This window comes from Myotis yumanensis, unplaced genomic scaffold (genome assembly GCF_028538775.1).
Source record: "Myotis yumanensis isolate MYYU_CA2020_CCGP unplaced genomic scaffold, mMyoYum1.0.hap1 SCAF_4, whole genome shotgun sequence".
In the NCBI taxonomy this organism is placed as follows: Eukaryota; Metazoa; Chordata; class Mammalia; order Chiroptera; family Vespertilionidae; genus Myotis; species Myotis yumanensis.
This window is the reverse complement of record NW_027223755.1, coordinates 90,630,110-90,650,662: the sequence shown is the minus strand read 5'-3', so window position 1 is coordinate 90,650,662 and position 20,553 is coordinate 90,630,110. Positions and strand designations below refer to the sequence as shown.

General features: G+C 44.7%; 2 protein-coding genes across 10 annotated transcripts in view; one reads left to right on the top strand and one right to left on the bottom strand.

The window, feature by feature from the left end:
- The window catches only part of LOC139009042 (small ribosomal subunit protein uS14-like), a 92,058-nt gene that overhangs the window by 31,202 nt on the left and 40,303 nt on the right, over positions 1-20,553 (bottom strand). For 4 of the 6 annotated variants that reach the window (XR_011471250.1, XR_011471251.1, XR_011471249.1 and 1 more), the window contains exon 3: positions 19,024-19,103. The gene's annotated coding sequence lies outside the window, so the exon portion shown is untranslated. Of the gene's footprint in view, positions 1-3,041; positions 3,932-18,586; positions 18,915-19,023; positions 19,104-20,553 lie in introns of those variants that run through there. The other 2 variants (XR_011471254.1, XR_011471253.1) reach the window with 2 other exon arrangements.
- Positions 1-20,553, top strand: part of MRTFB (myocardin related transcription factor B) — a 200,475-nt gene that overhangs the window by 173,379 nt on the left and 6,543 nt on the right. For all 4 annotated transcript variants that reach the window (XR_011471248.1, XM_070412950.1, XM_070412949.1 and 1 more), the window contains 6 exons: positions 8,571-8,703; positions 9,439-10,482; positions 11,799-11,933; positions 14,421-14,579; positions 14,835-14,972; positions 19,435-19,495. Coding sequence is in view for 3 of the 4 variants with exons in the window: in XM_070412950.1 (XP_070269051.1) it covers positions 8,571-8,703; positions 9,439-10,482; positions 11,799-11,933; positions 14,421-14,579; positions 14,835-14,972; positions 19,435-19,495 (1,670 nt within the window). In the remaining variant the exon portion in view is untranslated. The remainder of the gene's footprint in view (positions 1-8,570; positions 8,704-9,438; positions 10,483-11,798; positions 11,934-14,420; positions 14,580-14,834; positions 14,973-19,434; positions 19,496-20,553) is intronic.

Below are 20,553 nucleotides of genomic sequence, written 5' to 3'. Positions count from 1 at the left end.
GTGGTAAATGCTATGAGAAAAGCATAAGAGCTGGTAAAACAGTTTTTTAAAAAAAAAACAAAACAGAACCATAAAACCTGGAGTAGTCAAAGAAAGTTTTATGAAAAAGGCAGGATGTGTATGTGGGGAAGGGCCTGAAACTGGGAAGGGCCCTCTAAGCAAAGGGGAACAATGTGAGTGGAGGTACAGAGTGCAGTGCCTGTTTATGGGATGGTGAGAAGAATGGCCTGTTAAATAATACGATTTGTTTTTAAAGAAAGTGGAGGACAGAATTGAGTAGGGCCGATGTCTGCAGGAACCTGAAATCGGGCCGACTCTAAGTTTGATGTGGTAGTTGTTTCAGAGGCTGCACTGACGTGGTAAAATCAACATGCAGGAAAGAATCATTTGACGCCAGTACTGAAGAGGAGTCTGGAAATAGGAAAACCAGTTGGAAATTTTGCTGTAAAGTAGATCCCAGAAGATGAAAGGGCAGTGATAATGGGAAAGAAGGAACAAGATAGATGTCCCAAAAGACAGTGAGTGAAAAGTCTTTGTGACCAACAACCATGGAGAAGAAACATGTTTCCAATTTGAGCCCAATTGCGAAGGATAGAGGGAGTGAGTTCTGGCAGTTTCTGCGATTGAATTCATAGCAAGACCATCCATGGCTTATTTTAATTATGTAATAAAAGAAACTTCCAGTTATGCATCCTCAAATGCTTTTTCTGGGAAACAGGTAAAAATGCAAAGCCCCCATCCTTCACTTTGTTCACTTTTTAGGAGGAAGGGATATTTATATTCAACTTGGAAAAGAAACTCTAGAAAAAGATCAAATCTCATACAAGGAAAAATTCTTCTCTGGGTCAAGCCCCTCGACTTGTAATCACATGATTCGGAGACACTGGACTTGTGTTCTACAGGAGGCTAAGCATTCCTCCCCGGGGAGTGGAAAACGGACCCACTAAGCGGCTTCTCTGTAAGAAAGACCTCTGCATATGCTAATGGTTATCACTTCACTGTTTTCTTTCAAGAACCAAATATGTCAAGCAAGGTTAGACTAGTCATTCAGACTTCACTGTGAAGCACTTAAATCTACAACATCAGGGCACGGAGACGAAGGAGGGAAGAACCTTGTAGCGTGTTACTATTTTAAGAGCAAGCAGGCCTGAGACAGCTGTTGACATTGGCAGGGGACCAGGAAGGCCAAGAGCTGAAAGAAAGAGCATCAGAAACGAACACCACCACTTGGCAGCTCTGTCCACGTCGGAGGTATCCCCACTGCCTCCACCCTCCTTGGGCTCCAAGATAGTAACAGCAACGATGGCACACGTGTGTGTGTGCTCCTGATGATGCCCCAGGCAGTGTGCTCAACCCTTCACATCATCATCATCCACATGGTTACTCTACGAGGACTGATATTGTTGGTTCCATTCCCAGACAAGGAAACTGGTCAACTGAAACCCCATGAAAAGATTTTTTGTGCTGTCTATGAAATAGTCTTTCCTGTCATGAAAGATATTGGCTGCATGGGACTGGCTTTGTAGAGGGGAAGAATACATCTGAGGAGTTAGCTTCTGAACTCTTCAGTTCTTTGTCTTCCCAAGGCTTCCAGTCCCCCCTCCTCCGCCAACATTCCCACCACTAAAGTGGCCAAGCCAACCCATCCAAGGAAAACTTCACACAGGAAGATCCAGGGACCAGGAGGAGGCAAGCCCGTGGTTCTTCAGTACAATTTCCCCACATAAAGACTGAGCATCAGTTCTGTTTAGCTTCCAGGTCTAGAAATGGAGATGGCTTTAACACATTTTTTACCAAAACCCCATTATGAGAAACTAAATGTGGAGGTCCTGCAGTGCCTGCAGTAGTGGGATTTTCTTGATAACCCAGCCTTTGGTACCATGGAAGGAGCAAGAGCCTGAATTCACAGGGCTATAATCCCACACACTGGCTACAGGTTCCTGGAAGGTCATGCCATCTCTCTCAACTTCAGGTTTCTCATCCGCACAGTGATCACATTAGTCTCCTCCCAACCCCCACTTTTTCCCTCTTGATTTGGGGAAAAGCAACGTCAATTTATTTCCATTACTTTAAAGGTTGAATTAAATACTGAATTGTTCATCATAGTAACCAGGAGTATTGTAGAATCTCAACCAAAAAGAGCATGAATAGAATAATTCACTGAAATTATGTATTCTCAAGGAGATAATTTCATTCACAAAGGACCAAAAGTTGGTTGAAGAGAATCTTACATTTTTAATTTAATAAAGAATATACATAGATACAATACATAGACAAGCATGCAGCATATCCATGGTATTAAAATTTCATAGGGAGAGCAATAAGGAAAAACTGTCTAAAAAAGGCTCCTTACAAGGACAATATTGAATACTAGAGGCCCAGTGCATGAAATTCGTGCATGGGTGCGGTCCATAGGCCTGGGTGGCAATCAAAGTGTGAGCATCTGGCGTGGAAGGGCAGGTCCCAGCTGGCCTCTGGACCCTGGGCAGCACCTGGGCACCCGCACACCCCCCTCCACCTGAGTCATGGTGCCCGAGTCTCCACGCGGTGATGTGGTGAGTGCGGCCGGACGCCGCAGGCTGTGGCACAGCATAGGCCTCTGGGCCACACAGCGTCACCATACGGTAGCCGGGTGGGCAGCACAGTCTCTCCTGACCAGCCTCACAGACCAGCTCCTGTGCGAACCCATGGGGAGCCTGACCGGCCCCTGTGGTCCTGGCGGCTGCAGTCTGGTTTACCCAGAAGATGCTGCACAGGGGCGGGCTCCTCGCAGGCATCCAGCACCTGAGCGCAGGGGCTTCCCCAGTGCACAAGCCTTGGCGTCCTGGAGGAGGGTAGCAGGGGGAATGAGAAAGAGCTCAGTGGACACCCCACATTCTCACCACACCTCCATGCCCATCACCCCCACCCCCATGTAGCTGCATTCTCACCTCATCTCCATCCCCGTCACCCCTGCCCCCAGATGGCCTGTGAGAGGTCGCAGCACATTGCCGATGTCCACAGTGTTCCACACCAACCCCTGGTGGTCAGCGCACGTCATAGTGAGTGGTCAAACTCCCGGTTGAGGGGACAGTTTGCATATTAGGCTTTTATTATATAGGATAAGGTTGAGAAACTCTGATTTAAATAAAATGTTTTCATAATTCAAAAATAAGATTTAAAATACTTGTCATTTCATCGAACCTTCAAGAAACTTAATTTCAAATATTTCAAGTATTTAGCAAAACATAAAGCAGGTTAAAAAGACTCAAATGAATGTAAAGTTAGTTAGCTGTTAACAAGGCCAGAACTGGCTTCAAACACAGGCTTCCTAAATCTCAGTTGAGAAAGGTCATCCAACTGTGGACCCCACCCCATTCTCGTCATCACTGCAGAGCCCACTTTCAGAATGTGGAATTCAGAGTCTCACTGGTGTCAGTACCACAGCTTATATGATGGTAAAGCCTTGGCCTCAATGAAGTTGACTGTATCGTATCAGCCACCCTGTCACCTCTTCTTTAATAGGTGTCAGCCACCAGAGAAGAAAATGCCATTGTTTGCATTTCGATGCCAGGAGTAGCACAGTAAAAAGAAGTCATTGGGGGGCCTCAGTTTGGTGCTTTTAGGGAAATTGGTACAAAAGCACCTAACTTTGGAACTTGACAACTGCTTAACCAACATTTTTGAATAAACTTTTTTAAATGAAGTGTATCTTACATACAGAAAAGTTCGTAAGTCATAAGTGAAAATTGATGCCAAAGTAAGCATGCCCATATTACCACCTGCATCAAGAAATGGAACATGCCCTGGCCGGTTCGGCTTAGTGGATGGAGCGTCGACCTGTGGACTAAAGGGTCCTGAGTTCGATTCCAGTCAAGGGCACATGCCCGGGCTGTGGGCTCGATCTCCAGTGATTCTCTCTCATCATTGATGTTTCTCTCTCCCTTCCTCTCTGAAATCAATAAAAATATATTTTTTAAAAATGACATTGTACAAATTATTTAATTTAAAAAAATAAGTGGAACATTATCATTAGCCCTGGCCAAGTGGCTTGGTTGGTTAGAGCATTGTCCCGATATGCCAAGGTTGCGGGTTCGATCCTCAGTCCGGGCACATACAATAACGAATAAATGCATAGATAGGTGGAACAGCAGATCAGTGTTTCTCCTTTTCCCTCTCTCTCTAAAATTATTAAATAAAAATTTTTTTAAAAAGACATGCAACATTATCAGTCCCTCTCTCGGTGACTAGCCTGACTTCTATCCTGTAGATTAGTTTTGCCTGCTTTTGAACATTATATAAATGCAAACCTGTAGTACACGTGTGTCTGGCTCCTTTTGCTCAACATGTTTGTGAGATGCATCTTCACTGGTGCAAATAGCAGTTCATTTTTGCTGAACAGTATGCTGTAATTTACCCATCATACTCTTGATGGACAGTTGGGTTGCTTCCCATTGGGGCTGATATGAAAAATGACATAATAAATATCCTCGCCTGCATCTTATGGCTGACAAATATATGTCTTTGTCAGGTGTCCGTCAGGAATGGAATTGGTGGGTCAGAGGATAGGCATGGGTTTTTTTAAGTAGATACTGTGAAATAGTTCTCCAGAGTGGTTATCCCAGTGCACAGTTCTGGCAATTGTGGATGGGACAGTCCTGACTATTCTAAGTAGTTGGTATTGGCAGTGTTGGTCTAGCAGCAATCCTTCTGGATGTGTGGTGTTCTGTTGTGCATTTCATTTGCATTTTCCTCCTACCTGTTGAGGTTAAGGTCTTGTTCACATATTTATTGATCATTAGGATATGCTTTCTTGTGATATGCTTACCCAAGATTTTCCCATTGGGTTTTCTGTCTTTTTCTTACTGATTTGCAAGACTCTTAGTATATGGTAGATATGAGGCCTTTGTCAGAAAAAAATGTATTATAAATATTTCTTCAGTGACTTTGGCTTGTCTTTTCACCCTCTTAAAGGTGTCCCTTGTATTTAGTGCTTTTTGTGTCCTGTTTAAGAAGTATTTTCTATCCAAAGGCCATGAAGATATTATCCTAGTTTTCTTCTAAAAGCTTTATTGTTTTCAAAATTCACATTTAGGAATTTTGTTTGTTTTTATTAATCCTTGCCTAAGGATATTTTTCCATTGATTTTTTTAGAGAGAGTGGAAGGGGGAGAGAGAAAAACATTGATATGAAAGAGACACATTGATTGGTTGCCTTCGCACTCCCCAGACCAGGGCCGGGGATCGAGCCTGCAATCAAGGTACATGCCCTTGACCAGAATCAAACCCAGAGCCCTTCAGTCTGCAGGCCGGCACTCTTTCCACTGAGCCAAACTGGCTAGGGCCACATTTAGGTTTTTGAAGATGATATGAGGTAGGGCTCCATCAGGAGCAGTATTTTTTCCTGTATGAATATCCAGTGTGGCCAGTGCCATTTACTGGAACTGCAGTGGGTGTCACCTTTGTGATAACTCCAAGGCCGATGTATGTGGGAGTCTGTTCCTGCATTTTCTGATCTCGATGTGTCTGTGGTTCTGTCCTTGCACCAGCACCACACCATGTGAGTAAACTGGCTTTGTAATAATTGTCGGTATCTGGTGGTATGGCTCTCCCAGCTCTGCTCTTCTTCTTTAGAGCTTCCATGGCCATTCTTTGTGCTTTGCATTTCCATATAAAGGTTAGAATCACTTTCTAAATCTCTACAAAGCAAGCACAACCTGCAGGGATTTTTATTGGGACCTGATTTGATCGACATCTTTACCATATTGAGTTACATGACCATGACCATGCTATTTTTCTCCTCCTAACTTAATAGTCAAATTTTTAGCAGAAGCAATGTCAAATCCGAAATTATATATATATATATAAAGGCTAAGTGACTGACCGTACGACCAACCAACCGGCTGGTACATATGACAAGCACTGGCAATTTAAAAATAAACGTTGACTAGCGCATGCGTGATACATACAAAGCTCTCACTGGCACCAATCACATGCGTGTGTTTCGATCTGTCATTGTCGATCGTGAATTTGGTTGTTTTTGTCGACATTCTGAAGCTGAAAGAAAGCAGCGTCGACAGAGTATGTCTGAAGAAAACTATTGGCACAACGTACCTCTGAAGCCTAAAGAAGCCAGTGTCATAGACAAAATGTATCTGAAGACCAACTGTTGGTATAACGTACCTCTGAAGCTGAAAGAAAGTGATTCCATCGATTCAATGGATGATGCCAAAAAGGAGAATTTTTCCATCAAATTTCTTAATAATATTACTCCTTTGGGAATGCCGCGTCATAAATTAAAATTGAAAGTAGGTGTAATCATCATGCTACTGAGAAATATTTGTAGTAAATGAGGTCTTTGTAATGGTACTAGATTTATTATCACAAAATTGCGACCTAACATAATCGAAGCTGAAGTATTAATAGGATCTGCAGAAGGAGAGGTTGTCCTGATTCCAAGAATTGATTTGTCCCCATCTGGCCTCCCATTTAAATTAATTCGAAGACAGTTTCCCGTGATGCCAGCATTTACAATGACTATTAATCACAAGGACAAACTCTAGACAGCGTAGGAATATTCCTACCTGAACCCGTTTCCAGACATGGTCAGTTATATGTTGCTTTCTCTCGAGTTCGAAGAGCATCTGACGTTAAAGTTGTAAATACTTCATCACAAGGGAAATTAGTCAAGCACTCTGAAAGTGTTTTTACTCTTAATGTGGGAGATATTAGAATAAATTTAATCAATTTATCAGTCATTGCTTTTATCAATGTTTTTATATCATGTTTTTGTTTTTATATGTTTTTGTTATGTTATTTATTTATATACTAGAGGCCCAGGGCACAAAAATTTGTGCACTCGGGGGGGGGGGGCGGTCCGGGGGGTCCCCCAGCCCGGCCTGTGCCCTCTCGTAGTCTGGGACCCCTCGGGAGATAACGACCTGCTGGCTTAGGCCTGCTTCCGGGTGGCAGAGGGCAGGCCCAATCCCTAGGTGCAGCCAGCCCCTGGTCAGGCTCAGAGCAGGGCCGATTGGGGAGTTGGGGCGCCGCCCCGTCATGCACAGAGCAGGGCGGATCGGGAGGTTGCGATGCCACCCTCACTCACGCTCAGGGTAGGGCTGATTGGGGGGTTGGGGCACCGCCCCCTGTCACACTCAAGGCAGGGTCGATGGGGAGGTTGCGGCGCCACCCCCTGTCACGCACAGAGCAGGGCGGATCAGGGGGTTGGGGCGCTGCCCCGTCACACACAGAGCAGGGCCCATCAGGGGTGTTGGGGCTCCGTACCCTGTCATGCACAGAGCAGGGCCGATCAGGGGGTTGAGGAGCTCCCTGCTGTCAGTCACAGAGTAGGGCCGATAGGGGAGTTGGGGCACCACCCCCTGTCACGCACAGAGCAGGGCCGATCAGGGGGTTGAGGAGCTCCCCGCTGTCACTCACAGAGTAGGGCCGATAGGGGAGTTGGGGCACTGCCCCCTGTCACACACAGAGCAGGGCCGATCAGGGGGTTGGCGCGCCGCCACTGTCACACTCGGGGCAGGGCCGATGGAGGGGTTATGGCTCTACCCTGTCACACACAGAGCAGGGCCCGTGGGCGGGGGGGGGGGGAGCGGGGGAGGGCGCCCCACCCTGTCACACAGACAGCAGGGCCGATCAGGGGGCTGGTGCGCTGCACCCTGTCAAACACAGAGCCGCAGGGCAATCAGGGGATTGGGGAGCTCCCCCCTATCAGGCACAGAGCAGGGCAGATAGGGAGGTTGTGGCCCCGCCCCCTGTCACACACACAGCCGCAGGGCGATCAGGGGGTTTGGACGCTGCCCCCTGTCACGCTGATCCTGGTGCCGGGAGCCTCGCTGCTCCGCTGATCCCGGTGCTGGAAGGCATATTACCCTTTTACTATATAGGATAGAGGCCTTGTGCACAGGTGGGAGCCGGCTGGTTTGCCCTGAAGGGTGTCCTGGATCAGGGTAGGGGTCCCCACTGGGGTGCCTGGCCAGTCTGGGTGAGGGGCTGAGGGCTGTTTTCCGGAAGCGAGTGACTGAAGCTTCCAACCGCTCCTTCTTTTCTTTTTTTTTTTTTATTCTGGGCCAGGTTTAGCTCTGAGGCCTCGCTGCTGAAAACATCGATACAATGTTGCTAAAGTCCGGCTGAATGAAAGCCGGTTTCTGGGATTTTGTTTATCTTCTTATTTGCAACATAGTACATAGTTGCTTAGAGTTGTAGCTCAGAGGCCGGCAAGTGAGGCAGGGAACGTTGGAGTCTGCAGTCACTGCAGCAAGCAAGCCTCATGTTCGCTTCCAACTGCCTGGCTGCCGGCCGCCATCTTGGCTGACAGTTAATTTGCATATACTCACTGATTAGCCAATGAAAAGGGTAGCGGTCGTACGCTAATTACCATGTTTCTCTTTTATTAGTGTAGATTATTTTTTTATACATTTTACTAATTTTCTTTCATCTCTGACACTTTTATTATAAAGGGCCAATAATGCTTTCTTCTAATTAATTTCCTCTAATTAATTTCCTTTCAATGTGCACAAATCTGTGCACCAGACCACTAGTTTTATTATAAACTCTAAATTTCCTTTTCTTTTGAAGGCCCCTCAACGACAAAAATAACAACAGTGGCAATTCAGCTTTGAACAATACCACACCTAACACACCAAGACAGAATGCATCTGCTCCTGTGAGGAAGCCAGGACCTCTGCCTCCCAGCTTGGATGACTTAAAGGTGATAATTCCAAGTAGAGTCTACTCACCCTTTGTACCACAGAAGTGTAAATGATTGGCCAGATTTGTCTAGCAGGTAGTTTTCAGTATACATTCAACTTTACCAACAATATGATAACCCTTATAGCGGTACTTTCCTTTCGCGTCCATTAAGTTTATTTTACAATGTTATTACAATGATCAGTAATAACTCTCATTTATTGAGCATATGCTGTGTGTCAGCACCATACCTGTTCTGATTCCAGAGGCATATTTTTTCCTTCCCTGCTCATTGCCAAGTTTGGGAGAAGCAGGGAAATGTAACAGTTAAGAACCTGATCTCCAGGGCAGCCTTTCTGGGTTTCTGCCCCAGCTCAGCCGTCTGTTATCTGTGGTAGCTTGGACTAGTGATTCAACCTCTCTTTCCTTGATCTTCTTCTATTCTTTAAAATGGAAATAATAATACCAACACCTCATGTGAAGATTAATTGAAAAAATAACCCACTTCCAACAGTGTCTGGCACATAGGAATTACTCATTTCTGATAGTAAATCATTTCTTTGACATAACAGGGGAATCGCCCTCTAAAAACCCTTGTTTATTATCACTGGCCTTCTGAATTCTTCAGGTCTGTAATGTTAAACGGCCCCACTTTCAGCTGTGCAATAATATGGAGTTGTCCTGGCCACAAAAGTGTCCTGTAGACTTGTCAGAAAGCTATGCCAGACAAAGAGAGCTGATTTGTTTGTTCTTCCAGGTATCAGAACTGAAAACAGAACTGAAGCTAAGAGGTCTTCCAGTGTCAGGCACCAAACCAAACCTTATCGAACGCCTGAAACCCTACCAGGAGATGAACAGCAACGGCACTGCTGCTGATGGCATCGTGGCAGTGTCGACATCTGCCGTCGTCACCAGTAGCCCAGAAGTCACCATGGCGGTGCCAGTCACCACCCTGCATAACTGTGTGACGAGCTCGGGCTCCCCTCTCAAGGCAGAACTGCCACCTGCTGGAACCAGCAACGTGATCCACGTGGAAAATGTTAATTCGCCTCTGCCAATCTCACCGTCTCCCTCCGAACAGTCCAGTCTCAGCACTGAGGACACAAGCATGGCCGACGCTTTCACCGAGATTATGACCATGATGTCTCCATCCCAGTTCTTGTGTTCATCTCCTTTGAGAGTGACCAGTAACGAAGACAGCCTGAGTCCCACCAGCAGCACTCTGTCCACTCTGGAACTGGACGCAGCTGAGAAGGATCGCAAGCTTCAGGAGAAAGAGAAGCAGATCGAAGAGCTAAAGAGGAAACTGGAACAAGAGCAAAAGCTCGTGGAAGTTCTGAAAATGCAACTGGAGGTTGAAAAACGAGGGCAGCAGCAGCAGCGGCGGCCACTGGACCCCCAGCCCAGCGCCCCTGCTCATTCTGTCAGCCAGTCAGAGCAGAAACAGGCCAGTGTGGGCTCCTCCGTCAAAGACGAGACCTCACTCACGGACTGCTCCAGCCCCAGGCCGCCTGTCCCGGGAGCCAGCCATTCTGTGGGGCAGCCTGTCTCTGCGGGTGGCCAGACCCTTGTCGCCAAAAAGGCTGTAGTGATCAAGCAAGAGGTCCCTGTGGCCCAGGCAGAGCAGCCGAGCGTGGTCCCACAGTTTTACGTGAGCTCCCAGGGACAGCCGCCGCCTGCTGTTGTCGCTCAGCCGCAGGCTTTGCTGACCACGCAAACTGCTCAGCTGCTGCTGCCAGTGTCCATTCAGGGCTCCAGTGTCACCTCCGTGCAGCTCCCCGTGGGCAGCCTCAAACTCCAGGTGTGAAGTTTGTCTTCTAACTACTTGCCTCACAGCCCACATGGAATGGACACTCAGGACACACACCAGAGCTTTCTCATAGATGCATCCAAATCAGGCTTCACAGAAGCAGAAAACTGTTGGTGGGGGTGCGGTGGGGGGACATTCAAAAATTCGAACATCAGCACTCTTTTTAGGTAGTAAAAAATGGGGATGCTTTTCGATTTCTGTTACCTTTCACCTTTAATGAACACAGGATCGTACATGTTTTTACATACCTATGACACCGTGATAACTACTGTTACTGAGTACTTCTTATGCACAAGGCACAGCCTCAAGTATTTTAAACAGCTTACTTCATTTACTCCTCCCTTCCCCCAGAAAATCCAAGTGATAAACCCCATTTCTAGATAAGGAAACTGAGGCCCTTGAGGTTTGGCAAGTTGCCCAAGGACAGAACTAGTGTTTAAACCTCAGCCTTTTGACTCTTATGTCCACTCCCACAGTCCCTGAAAGGCACCATCGATGTGAAGGAAAAGGCCACCACCAAAGTTAGAGTGAGGATGCTACTGAGCACACGGAGAGTTACTGTGTCATTTCCTTTTATGCCCACGCAACCTGTGCATTGACCTTACGGTGTTTTTATGTAACGTGATTCCAGTGGGTTTTAACAAACTGGGCCACATGCAGTGGTGGTCCTCAGGCTTGACCACCCAGATATCCTGAGCAGAGGTGACCCACAGGCCCTTGGCATTTGCGAAAATCCTAATTCCCATTTCACCTTTAGAGTCTGTGAAATGGTAAGTTGCTCTTTAATGTAGCTTTCCTAAACTTTTATTCTGTCCAAATCTTCCCTGAGGATTGACATTTAGGAGAAGAACCGCATTTCCTTCTGGGCCTGTGTGTGCCAGCACGTGCTGACTGTCCCCAGAGAGGGGACGCATTGCAGCTTAAACGCAGGAATTTAGACACAGGCCTCACAGTTTCCCTGCCGCTCTTAAAATCATTGTAACACCTGACCTATTAGGTGTAGAGCCGCTACAGGTTCTTTCTTCAGTTTTCTATTCTCACAAAAATTTCAAATGAACATCTTAGTCACTTAAGGAATAATAAGAGCATGAAAATAACTGGCCTGGTGTTTAACTCTATGGTTTAGAATTGTTAAGGCTCAAATTTAGGTGCTGATGAGTTGAAGTGTATATCTGTAAACATTGTATCTTATTTCATTTTAGATAAGATCCCCCAAATGACCAGTTATCTCACACCTAACTCTTAATTCTAACTTTGATTTTGACAATTAAATTGATTTATTTTTATTTATCTACTTTGCCTCCTAGACTCCACCACAAGCAGGAGTCCAGACTCAGCCTCAGATAGCAACCACCGCCTTGTCCTCGGGCTTGGCACAGACTGGGCCTCAGCAACCAGGCACGTTCACACCGCACGTGCTCAGTCAGCCGCACGTCAGAAAGGTTGGTGAACACTAAAGGGTGACAGACAGGGCTGACTGGTCCCTCATCTGCTTGACCACTCAGCATCGTCACAGGAGCCTCCTCCGGGAAGCTCCCTTTGTTCTTGCTACGATCCATCTCCCGTCACGGGAGCCTCAGGTCAGATGCCATTTGTCTGCAGATTATCCAAGTATTTGGGAAAGAGAGTTCTTTATTACTAAAAGATAGCTTGTCTTAACAGTTCAACTCCTTTTCTAAGTAAACATTTCAAAGGTATTTTTCAATCTTTATATGTAGAATCTTATTGGGCTTAAATTTTTCTTCAATTAACCATTTTTGTAGGGGGAAAAGTGCTGTTCCCTGGGAAGAGATATTTGAAGAAAAAGACACTTTCTGCAATGTATCTCTTGAGTAAGACGTTTCTATATTTTGAGTTTGCCATCTCATGGATTGAAAACCAGATGGCCTGGGTCTGGCTCTCATTTTGGTTCAGCTACGTGATGGCCTTGTGCACAGTTCACTGTCTTCCTCTGAGTGTCAATTTCCTCATCTTTAAAATGATGGTGTTGATCTAGGGCTCACTGTCCTCTACAGGAGTTCCACCTAAAAATTCTGTTGTTAAATAGCCCCAACAGTTACCAGACTTCCCACCATCCAGTAGGTGGTGCTGTGTGCACATCTCCTTGCCAGAAAAATCCCAAGGCCTCAAAAGGTCTTACTATTACAAACCTTGAGACTTAGTATAGTCCCAGAATTTCCATCTTTAACAGAAAGGAACCTAGATAACTAAATAGACCTGTCGATATGCCCCAGGGTGGGGTGAGCTGTCTGGGCTGAGAGCTTGAGGGACAGACAGAAACGACCTCTCGGGTCAGAACAGGCACATGAACACACATGCTCTCTTTTGGACTCTCCTCTGAAAAATGCAAAGTTCTGCATATTACTTATTTTGGGCTGAAAATGACATATTAGTGTAGTGATAAGCTTAGTGAATGTTTAAATGTTGAGACAGTTTTCTTGGTTTTAGGGGGAAAGAAAAACATCTAAACAGGATAAATAAGGGCTTATTCACTGATCTCAAAATACTGGAATTAGGAATCATTACTCCCAATTTAAAGGAAGAAGTTTTTGTGTATGTTTTACCAAATATTAGGAAATTCAACCTTTTAAAAGAGGTGTTGACAGATAAGTCGTACTGTTTAGAGGAATATAAACACACACACCTAATTTCATGTTTAAGAAATACTTATGTATATTTACAATAAAAATACAGTGGATAAGTTTTTCACTCTCTGAATACGAGTGGCATAAAGTATATTAAACATTTTTATGAGCAAACCAGTTCTGTGAAATACAGTTAAATATCAATAGTCTGGCCATACATTTGTAAAAGGCCTTAAAACCTTTGGCTCTTAATAGGGACTAAACAGAACACTTTCAGTTAGTTCCACAGGAAGAAATCCCAGCTTTGCCCAATGGATCAGACAGCTTCTCAGAAGGAGGCAGATATTCAATGGGGCTTTGCGAGGATTTGGAGAAATTTCCAAGCAACTGGAAAACTGAGCATGGCCACAGCATGTGTAGCCTTTCGGGTAGCATGGAAAAGGGCCAGGTAGTGAGAAGGTTTGTATGCCAGCCAAAGGTTAGCTTTTACCCTACAGACAGAGGAGCCAGTGAGTGGCAGAGCTCCATCAGGTGTGTGCTAAGATTGTAGTGTGGAGGGTTGACAGGCAGGGGGCATGGCCTGGTTGCTAGGGCAGGATTCCAGTGGCAGATAATAAGAACCTGGATTAGGACAGCAAGAACAGAGGCCTGATCCAAGGGTCATTTCTAAGAAATGTGAGCTCTGAGGAGAGGAGGCAGAGTAGACTGGTGGCTCTATTTACTAAAGTTTAAAGAAATATGAAGGCAAAACCAGCAGTTACTTTCTCTCAGAGGCTAGGGAAGAAGGGAAAAGTTTAGTTTGGAATATATTACATTTGAGATGTCCCAAATTTATGTTTGTAAATGTGACTTTGGCACTTGGGAGCAAGGTTGGAAGAGAGGTGGGCTTGGGATCATTAGCTTCATTGTGAACAGTAAAGCCAGGAGAATAGATGCGATCACCCTAGTGAGGAATTAAGAAATTCAGCTGTCATTTACTAGGGAAATTATGCTATGGAAATGCTGCTTTCCCAAAAAATACTGTCACGCTGCCATCAAAGACGAGCAAAGGGACCACTGATGCTCAGTGGGGTGGCAAACCATCCCTATGGGCCAAATCCAGCCCTGCCTGTTTTTGTAGATGAAATTGTACTGGTGCTGCCCACACATTCATTTGCATGTTGTCCAGGCCACTTCTGTGCTACAACAGCAGAGAGGAGTGGTCACCACGGAGACAGCACAGCCCACAAACCCTCAACTGTATACCCCGTGGCCCTTTGCAGAAAAAGTTAACCAACCCGTTTTAAAACATGGTTTTCTTTAGTAGGAAGGGCAAACTGATGGGAATGTACTTATTCATTTCAGGTTTTCACAAGCTCGGCATCCAATACAGTGCTTTCATATCAGACACCACCCGCTCCAGCGGTCCAGCAGCCCTTTGTTAACAAGACGTCCAGCAGCGTTCTCCAGTCCAGAAGTGCGCCCCTTCCATCCCTGCAAAACGGACCGAGCCCTCCCAGCAAGGTAAGCCTGCGGCCACTGCTCCAGTGACACGCTTTCTGGGTACAGACCATCCCAAAGCCCAGAGCTTTAGGCTGGGAATGACTGAAGATCAGTATTCACGGGGGAAATAGCTGAAAATATCACAGTGAAGACAGCCTCACAGGTAGGTCTTAGGTCAGAAGCCTCACCGGCCTAGGAGGCCCATGCGTGAGGAACAGCCAGGGCATGAGGAAGCTTACTGCCCAGAGCTGACATATGCTCCTCTGTGTGCCACAGCCGAGCTCACCCCCGCCACCCCAGCAGTTTGTCGTCCAGCACTCTCTGTTTGGGAGCCCAGTCCCCAAGACGAAAGACCCTCCCCGCTACGAGGAGGCCATCAAACAGACACGCAGTACCCAGTCCTCTCTTCCAGAGGTAAGTGAGGCCAGTGGCTTCTATGTCGTCTGTCATCCTCAAATTGAATCCCTTTTCTAAGGTGGACTTGCCCCAATAGATACTAAGTCCATGGCGAGGAGCCTTCTTTGCATTTTAAATGTTTAAATCACATTATCCTTTACTATAAAGACCCCACTTCCAAGCAGGTTTCAGCAGCCATGTAACCTGCAATTACTCGGAAATTCAGGGTTTGTCTTTTAACTTCTCCTTTGGGGCCGAGGGATGGGTTGTGTTAGGGTAGATGTGATTGTTACACAGGTCCCTCTTTTCTTTTTCCTGAATAAGATCCTCCTCTAAGGGAAATAGACAAGTTGATAGATAGATTTTTCTTTGTTTTCCATAACTAAGTCAGCTCTGACCACATCTCCTAAGTTCTCATAGATTTAGACACATGTCAATGTGTCTGAGGTTTTCAAACAATCTGATGTCAGTTTTTTCCTGTGTTCCTGAAGAGCTTGTTACTAACATTTCACTAAACATTTATGTTTTGCTCACATCTAGTCTCTCGAAAAATCTTTGCATAACTTGTTTTCTAATTATAAAAAAATAGAGAAAAATCACCAATGGTCCTACCACCCAGAATCCTTTTATTAATATTCTGCTGTATATAACCCATTTTTATGTTTATAAAATTTTTAAAATATATTTGGACTCATACTTCTTCATAACTCAGTCTTTTAAATGAATGTTTATTGAATAAGATATATACAGTACTCACTTTGTTGTAACTTTTTTTAGTGGATGTACCATTTTTTTATTTCCATCCCCTGAACCCTTCCTATTGGCAACCACCAGATATGTTCTTCATATCTATGAGTCTGTTTCTGGGAAGTTTTCTTCATTTATTTTGGTTTTTTTATATTCCACATGTAAGTGGGATCATACGGTAATTGATTTCTGGAAGGTGAGAGGAGGGAGAGGAGAGGATCTATCTGCACAAAGAACACATGATGTCAAGTACGAAAATCTCTACGGATTAGAAAGGACATTTCATTTTACTTTTATTCACATTGACATGCACTATTATATGACTTTCAGTATGCAATATACTTTTACACATTTTTATAACTGACAAATTGATCACCACAAGAATGGCAGTTTTGCAACTTATTTTATACACTAGAGGCCCGGTGCACGAAATTTGTGCACGGGGGTGGGGGGGTCCCTCAGCCCCGCCTGCACCCTCTGCAATTTGGGACCCCTACACCTTTTTCTTATCTAGCTAACCTCTTCACATTTAAAAAAATTAACTGAAATACTACCTACTCTAGGAAATCCTCTTTGAACAAATCTCTTTACAACAACAGCGGTTCTCAACCTGTGGGTCGAACGACCCTTTCACAGCAGTTGCCTAAGTCCATCCTGCATATCAGATATTTAACATTACGATTCATAACAGTAGCAACATTACAGTTATGAAGTAGCAACAAAAATAATTTTATGGCTGGGGGTCACAACATGAACTGTTTTAAAGGGTCAGAAGGTTGAGAACCACTGCTTTTCAGTCTGTATTGAGTATTTTCATAGTATATCATTCTTTTTCTAACAGCAACTTAGAGTGGATGCAATGTGCTTCTCATTCTTGCATCTGAATTTTTTCTTCTTGCTCTTGTAATAGCAAAGCTTATCCAATTTACATTTGCCCTTCAAGTGCTTATATTTGGTTCAGTTTCTAGTTGGCTCCCTCCTTTTTTTTTTTTTTAAGCAATACATTTGGATTGTGATAGTAAGTCTCACTTGTAATCAAGACTGTAGGTCTCCCTATCTGAATATTTCTATAATACCTATCACTTTAGCATACCAGAGATTGTGTTCATTTATAGAAAATAACAATAAATGTCACCTGATCATTTGCTCTTCTAGTAATATTTTATAGCAAGATGTATTATTCTAGTAATTTAACTTACGAAACAGGCATGCAGAAATAAATCACATTGAACAATAAAGAATGACTCAAATATCAAAGCATAGTACACTTAGGGCCTCCCTTGTCCTGTGCCTCAGATATCATAGCATATTACACAGTTCACATGGAACTCAGTTTACTTTAAAATAGGAAGGGATCCCATACTCATGAAGAAGCTACTTCCACACATTTTTTTTATTTAATTCACAGCACATACTCTTTGTACTAATTGTTGGAAAATCATCCTAGCAATTGCCTCTGTTCCTCTCTGTATTGTTGCCTTACATTCTGATATCATTACTGCACTTTTATCATCCACTCACTCAAATAAGATTGTGAATTATTTAAGGGCAGAGATCATGACTTGAGCTTGTGTGTTCCCTGTCATGGTGCCTAGATAAATACTCAAATGCATCCAGTCCAAATGACTGATAAGAGAGGCCCACCATTCCTGGAGACCTCTGATATTTATTTAAGCGGCCTCACTTGTTCTGCGCCTTTACAGAAGGGTGAGTAGTGGCTGAGGGAATTTGAGGAAACCCAGACAGAATTCTCCTCCTAAAAGATTTTGCTAAGCTGGCGCCTGGGACCACTGGGCATTTGTCCAATTAAAACCTGGACACACAGCAATAACAAAGGCACTGGTCTCCTACTGCTAATGCCTAGGGATCAAACCCAGCATGCAGGAACTCACCTCTGGGGAGAGGGAGACTTCCTGTGGCTGCAGGCTAGAGGCCCTGGACTCCGCACCACCCACCCGAACAGGTCCATAGTGCAGGCTGGTCAGCAGAGCGGCTTCTTTGTCTGGGATCACGGGGAGGCGTGGCCTGGCCTGTTCACCCTGCGAGCGATCGCATGGAGGCCTGGCCTGTTCTGTTCACTCCGTGAGCGACCGCAGGGAAGCCTGGCCTGGCCTATTCACCCTGTGATGGGCGCTGGGCTGGGAGGCGTGGACTCGGGCCGCCGCTTGGTACCGGCCCATGCGCAAGCAGCCACAGGGCAAGAACATCTGCTTGGCGCCTGCGCCAAGAGGCCCGGAGTGGCCGGAGGTGTTCTGGGACCCCGGCTGCTCAGGGCCTATGCGTGGGCCTACAGGCTAGGAGCGGCTTGGGTCTCGAGGATGTTCCCGGGACCCAGGCCCCTTGGCACCTGCGTATGCAAATTAACCCGCCATCTTTGTCAGGTTAATTTGCATACTCTCCTGATTGTCCCTCCGCTACGCTCACCAGCCAATTTACATGTTTCTCTTTTATTATATAGGACTAGAGGCCCGTTTCAGTAAGATTCCTGCAAGAATAGGGCTTCCAGCGGCTGGAGCGAAGCAGAGAGGGGAGCGAAATCCGCTGAGGCGGGCTTCGCTCCCACTCCAAGCCGCTGCGGCTGGGTTTCCCCTCCCGCTCCCAACCACTCCTGCTGGGTTTCCTCTCCTGTTCCCAGCCACTCCTGCTGGGTTTTCCCTCCCGCTCCCAGGCACTCCTGCTGCATTTCCCCTCCTGCTCCCAGGCGCTCCTGCTGCATTTCCCCTCCTGCTCCCAGGTGCTCCTGCTGCATTTCCCCTCCCGCTCCCAGGCGCTCCTGCTGCATTTCCCCTCCCGCTCCCAGGCGCTGTGGTGGGTTTCCCCTCCCGCTCCCAGCTGCTCCTGCTGGGTTTCCCCTCCCTCTCCCACCTCCGCAGCCTTGGCTCCGTTTCTGTCCTCGAGGCCTCTACTTTGCTCCCTTCTGTACCGCTTGGCCTCCATGTTGTCCTCAGTCTTCCCTCACAACTGGTATATGCAAATTAACCGCCATATTTTAGCTTCTAAAATTGAAACATTGTATCTTTTGTAGCTGTTGCTTCAGGAGCTCAGAGCCAGGTGGCAGCAAGCAGGGAACCTTGGCTTCCTTCATCACTGCAGCAAGCAAGCCTCATGTTCGCTTCAGCTGCCGGCCGCCATCTTGGCTGGCAGTTAATTTGCATATCTCGCTGATTGGCCAATGGGAAGGGTAGCGAAGTTACGGTTAATTACCATGTTTCTCTATTATTAGATAGGATTAGAATCAAAGGACAAGAATTAAGGAGAGTTACATGAAATCCACTGTTGGTAGATTAAGGAGGCGGGAGAAATTATCTAGAGAAACACATACCTCTTTTACAGCACACAGAGATCGTATGCAAGGAACAAGGGAACAAGAGGGATTCCATGGTCTTGTGCCAGTGGTTGTGCCTTTAGGAGGAAAAGAAAATTGCTCTGATCAGAATATAAGCAAGTGAGTTAAAACATTATTTAAAATATGAGAAGCCTCTCAAAATGCACTCAATGTACAAGTCAGTGTAAAAGTCATCTGAGCTGGTATCAGCCCCATTCTTGCTCTGTCGGCTCACCAGCTGTAACACATGGGTGAATGGTTTAACTTCTCAGGGGACCTCAGTGTTTTCAAAATGATCAAGTGATTGATTAGAACTAGCTGCTCCGTAAGGTCCTTTGGTGCTCCCAGTTGTATAACACTTCCTGGTTTGTATGAAAAAAAGCTAATTTATATTCTCCTTGGTTGTAGGTTTCCAATGCACACAGTCAGCAGATGGACGACCTCTTTGATATCCTCATTAAGAGTGGAGGTAGGTGAAAAGTCACATCAGACCCCCAGTCCCTTATCACATGATATGAAAGTTTTCCTCTAGAGCTTACATATTCTTCTAACTGCATTTCCTGTTTTAAAATCTGTTACATTTAGGCCATTAATACAATTTACTTATGAATGGGGGAAAGCCATTATTTCAGGTTAAAATACTAAGATAACATTAGATTTACCCACAGATACATACCTGCTGAAAAAGACAAACCATCTCAAAATAGCAAAGTAGACAGATATAAATTCCACATAGAAAACTTCAAAACTTGCTCCATGTGTTATCAGTCATTGCAATGGGATAAAAATATTCCAATTCATGAGTTAATTTTGTAACAACCAAGTCACCTAGCTTAGGGTCTAATAACTTGATTAATATCCAAAGGCAATTCTAAAACACTTTCTACATATAAATGAAAATCTTCAATTTTACAATGTGTCATCTTAAAAGGGGTAAGGGATATGAACCACACCAAAAAATCAAGGAATTCTCTGCCTCAGTTTATAAGTACTTCAAAAATTCAAATGCTATTTTAGAATATTTTAAAGTAGTCTTAAATTTACCAGTGAAAGGAGTTTTATTCAGATTTTTAAATAGTTATCAAAATTTCTCCACTCATGCCAGGTACTATTTGATTTTGTTGTTAATAATCTTGTCAGAATGTTTGACATAATATAGAAAATTCTTGATATTTGACAACAGATCTACATATGTGAATAGCATTTTTTTTTTTTTTTTTGCGAATAACTATATCGGCCTTGCAAAATTGTTTAAACTCATGATATAGCTAAACAATGGAAATTAGAGAAACATATATTCCATGCCTTGAATTTAAAATTTTAAAAATGTTTTTTGCCAAATCTGGTTAAAATACTTTTTTTAATGATTAAAAAGAATAATTTTACAGCCTAAACTTAGAAATGAGTTATATTCTAAAAGAAATGATTTTTTATGGCAAAGTATCTAATAGAGTATATTATTTCATCTTATTATAAACTAATACTAGTAATAATGAGAGATTTAAGTAGTTGATTATAAGACTAGTT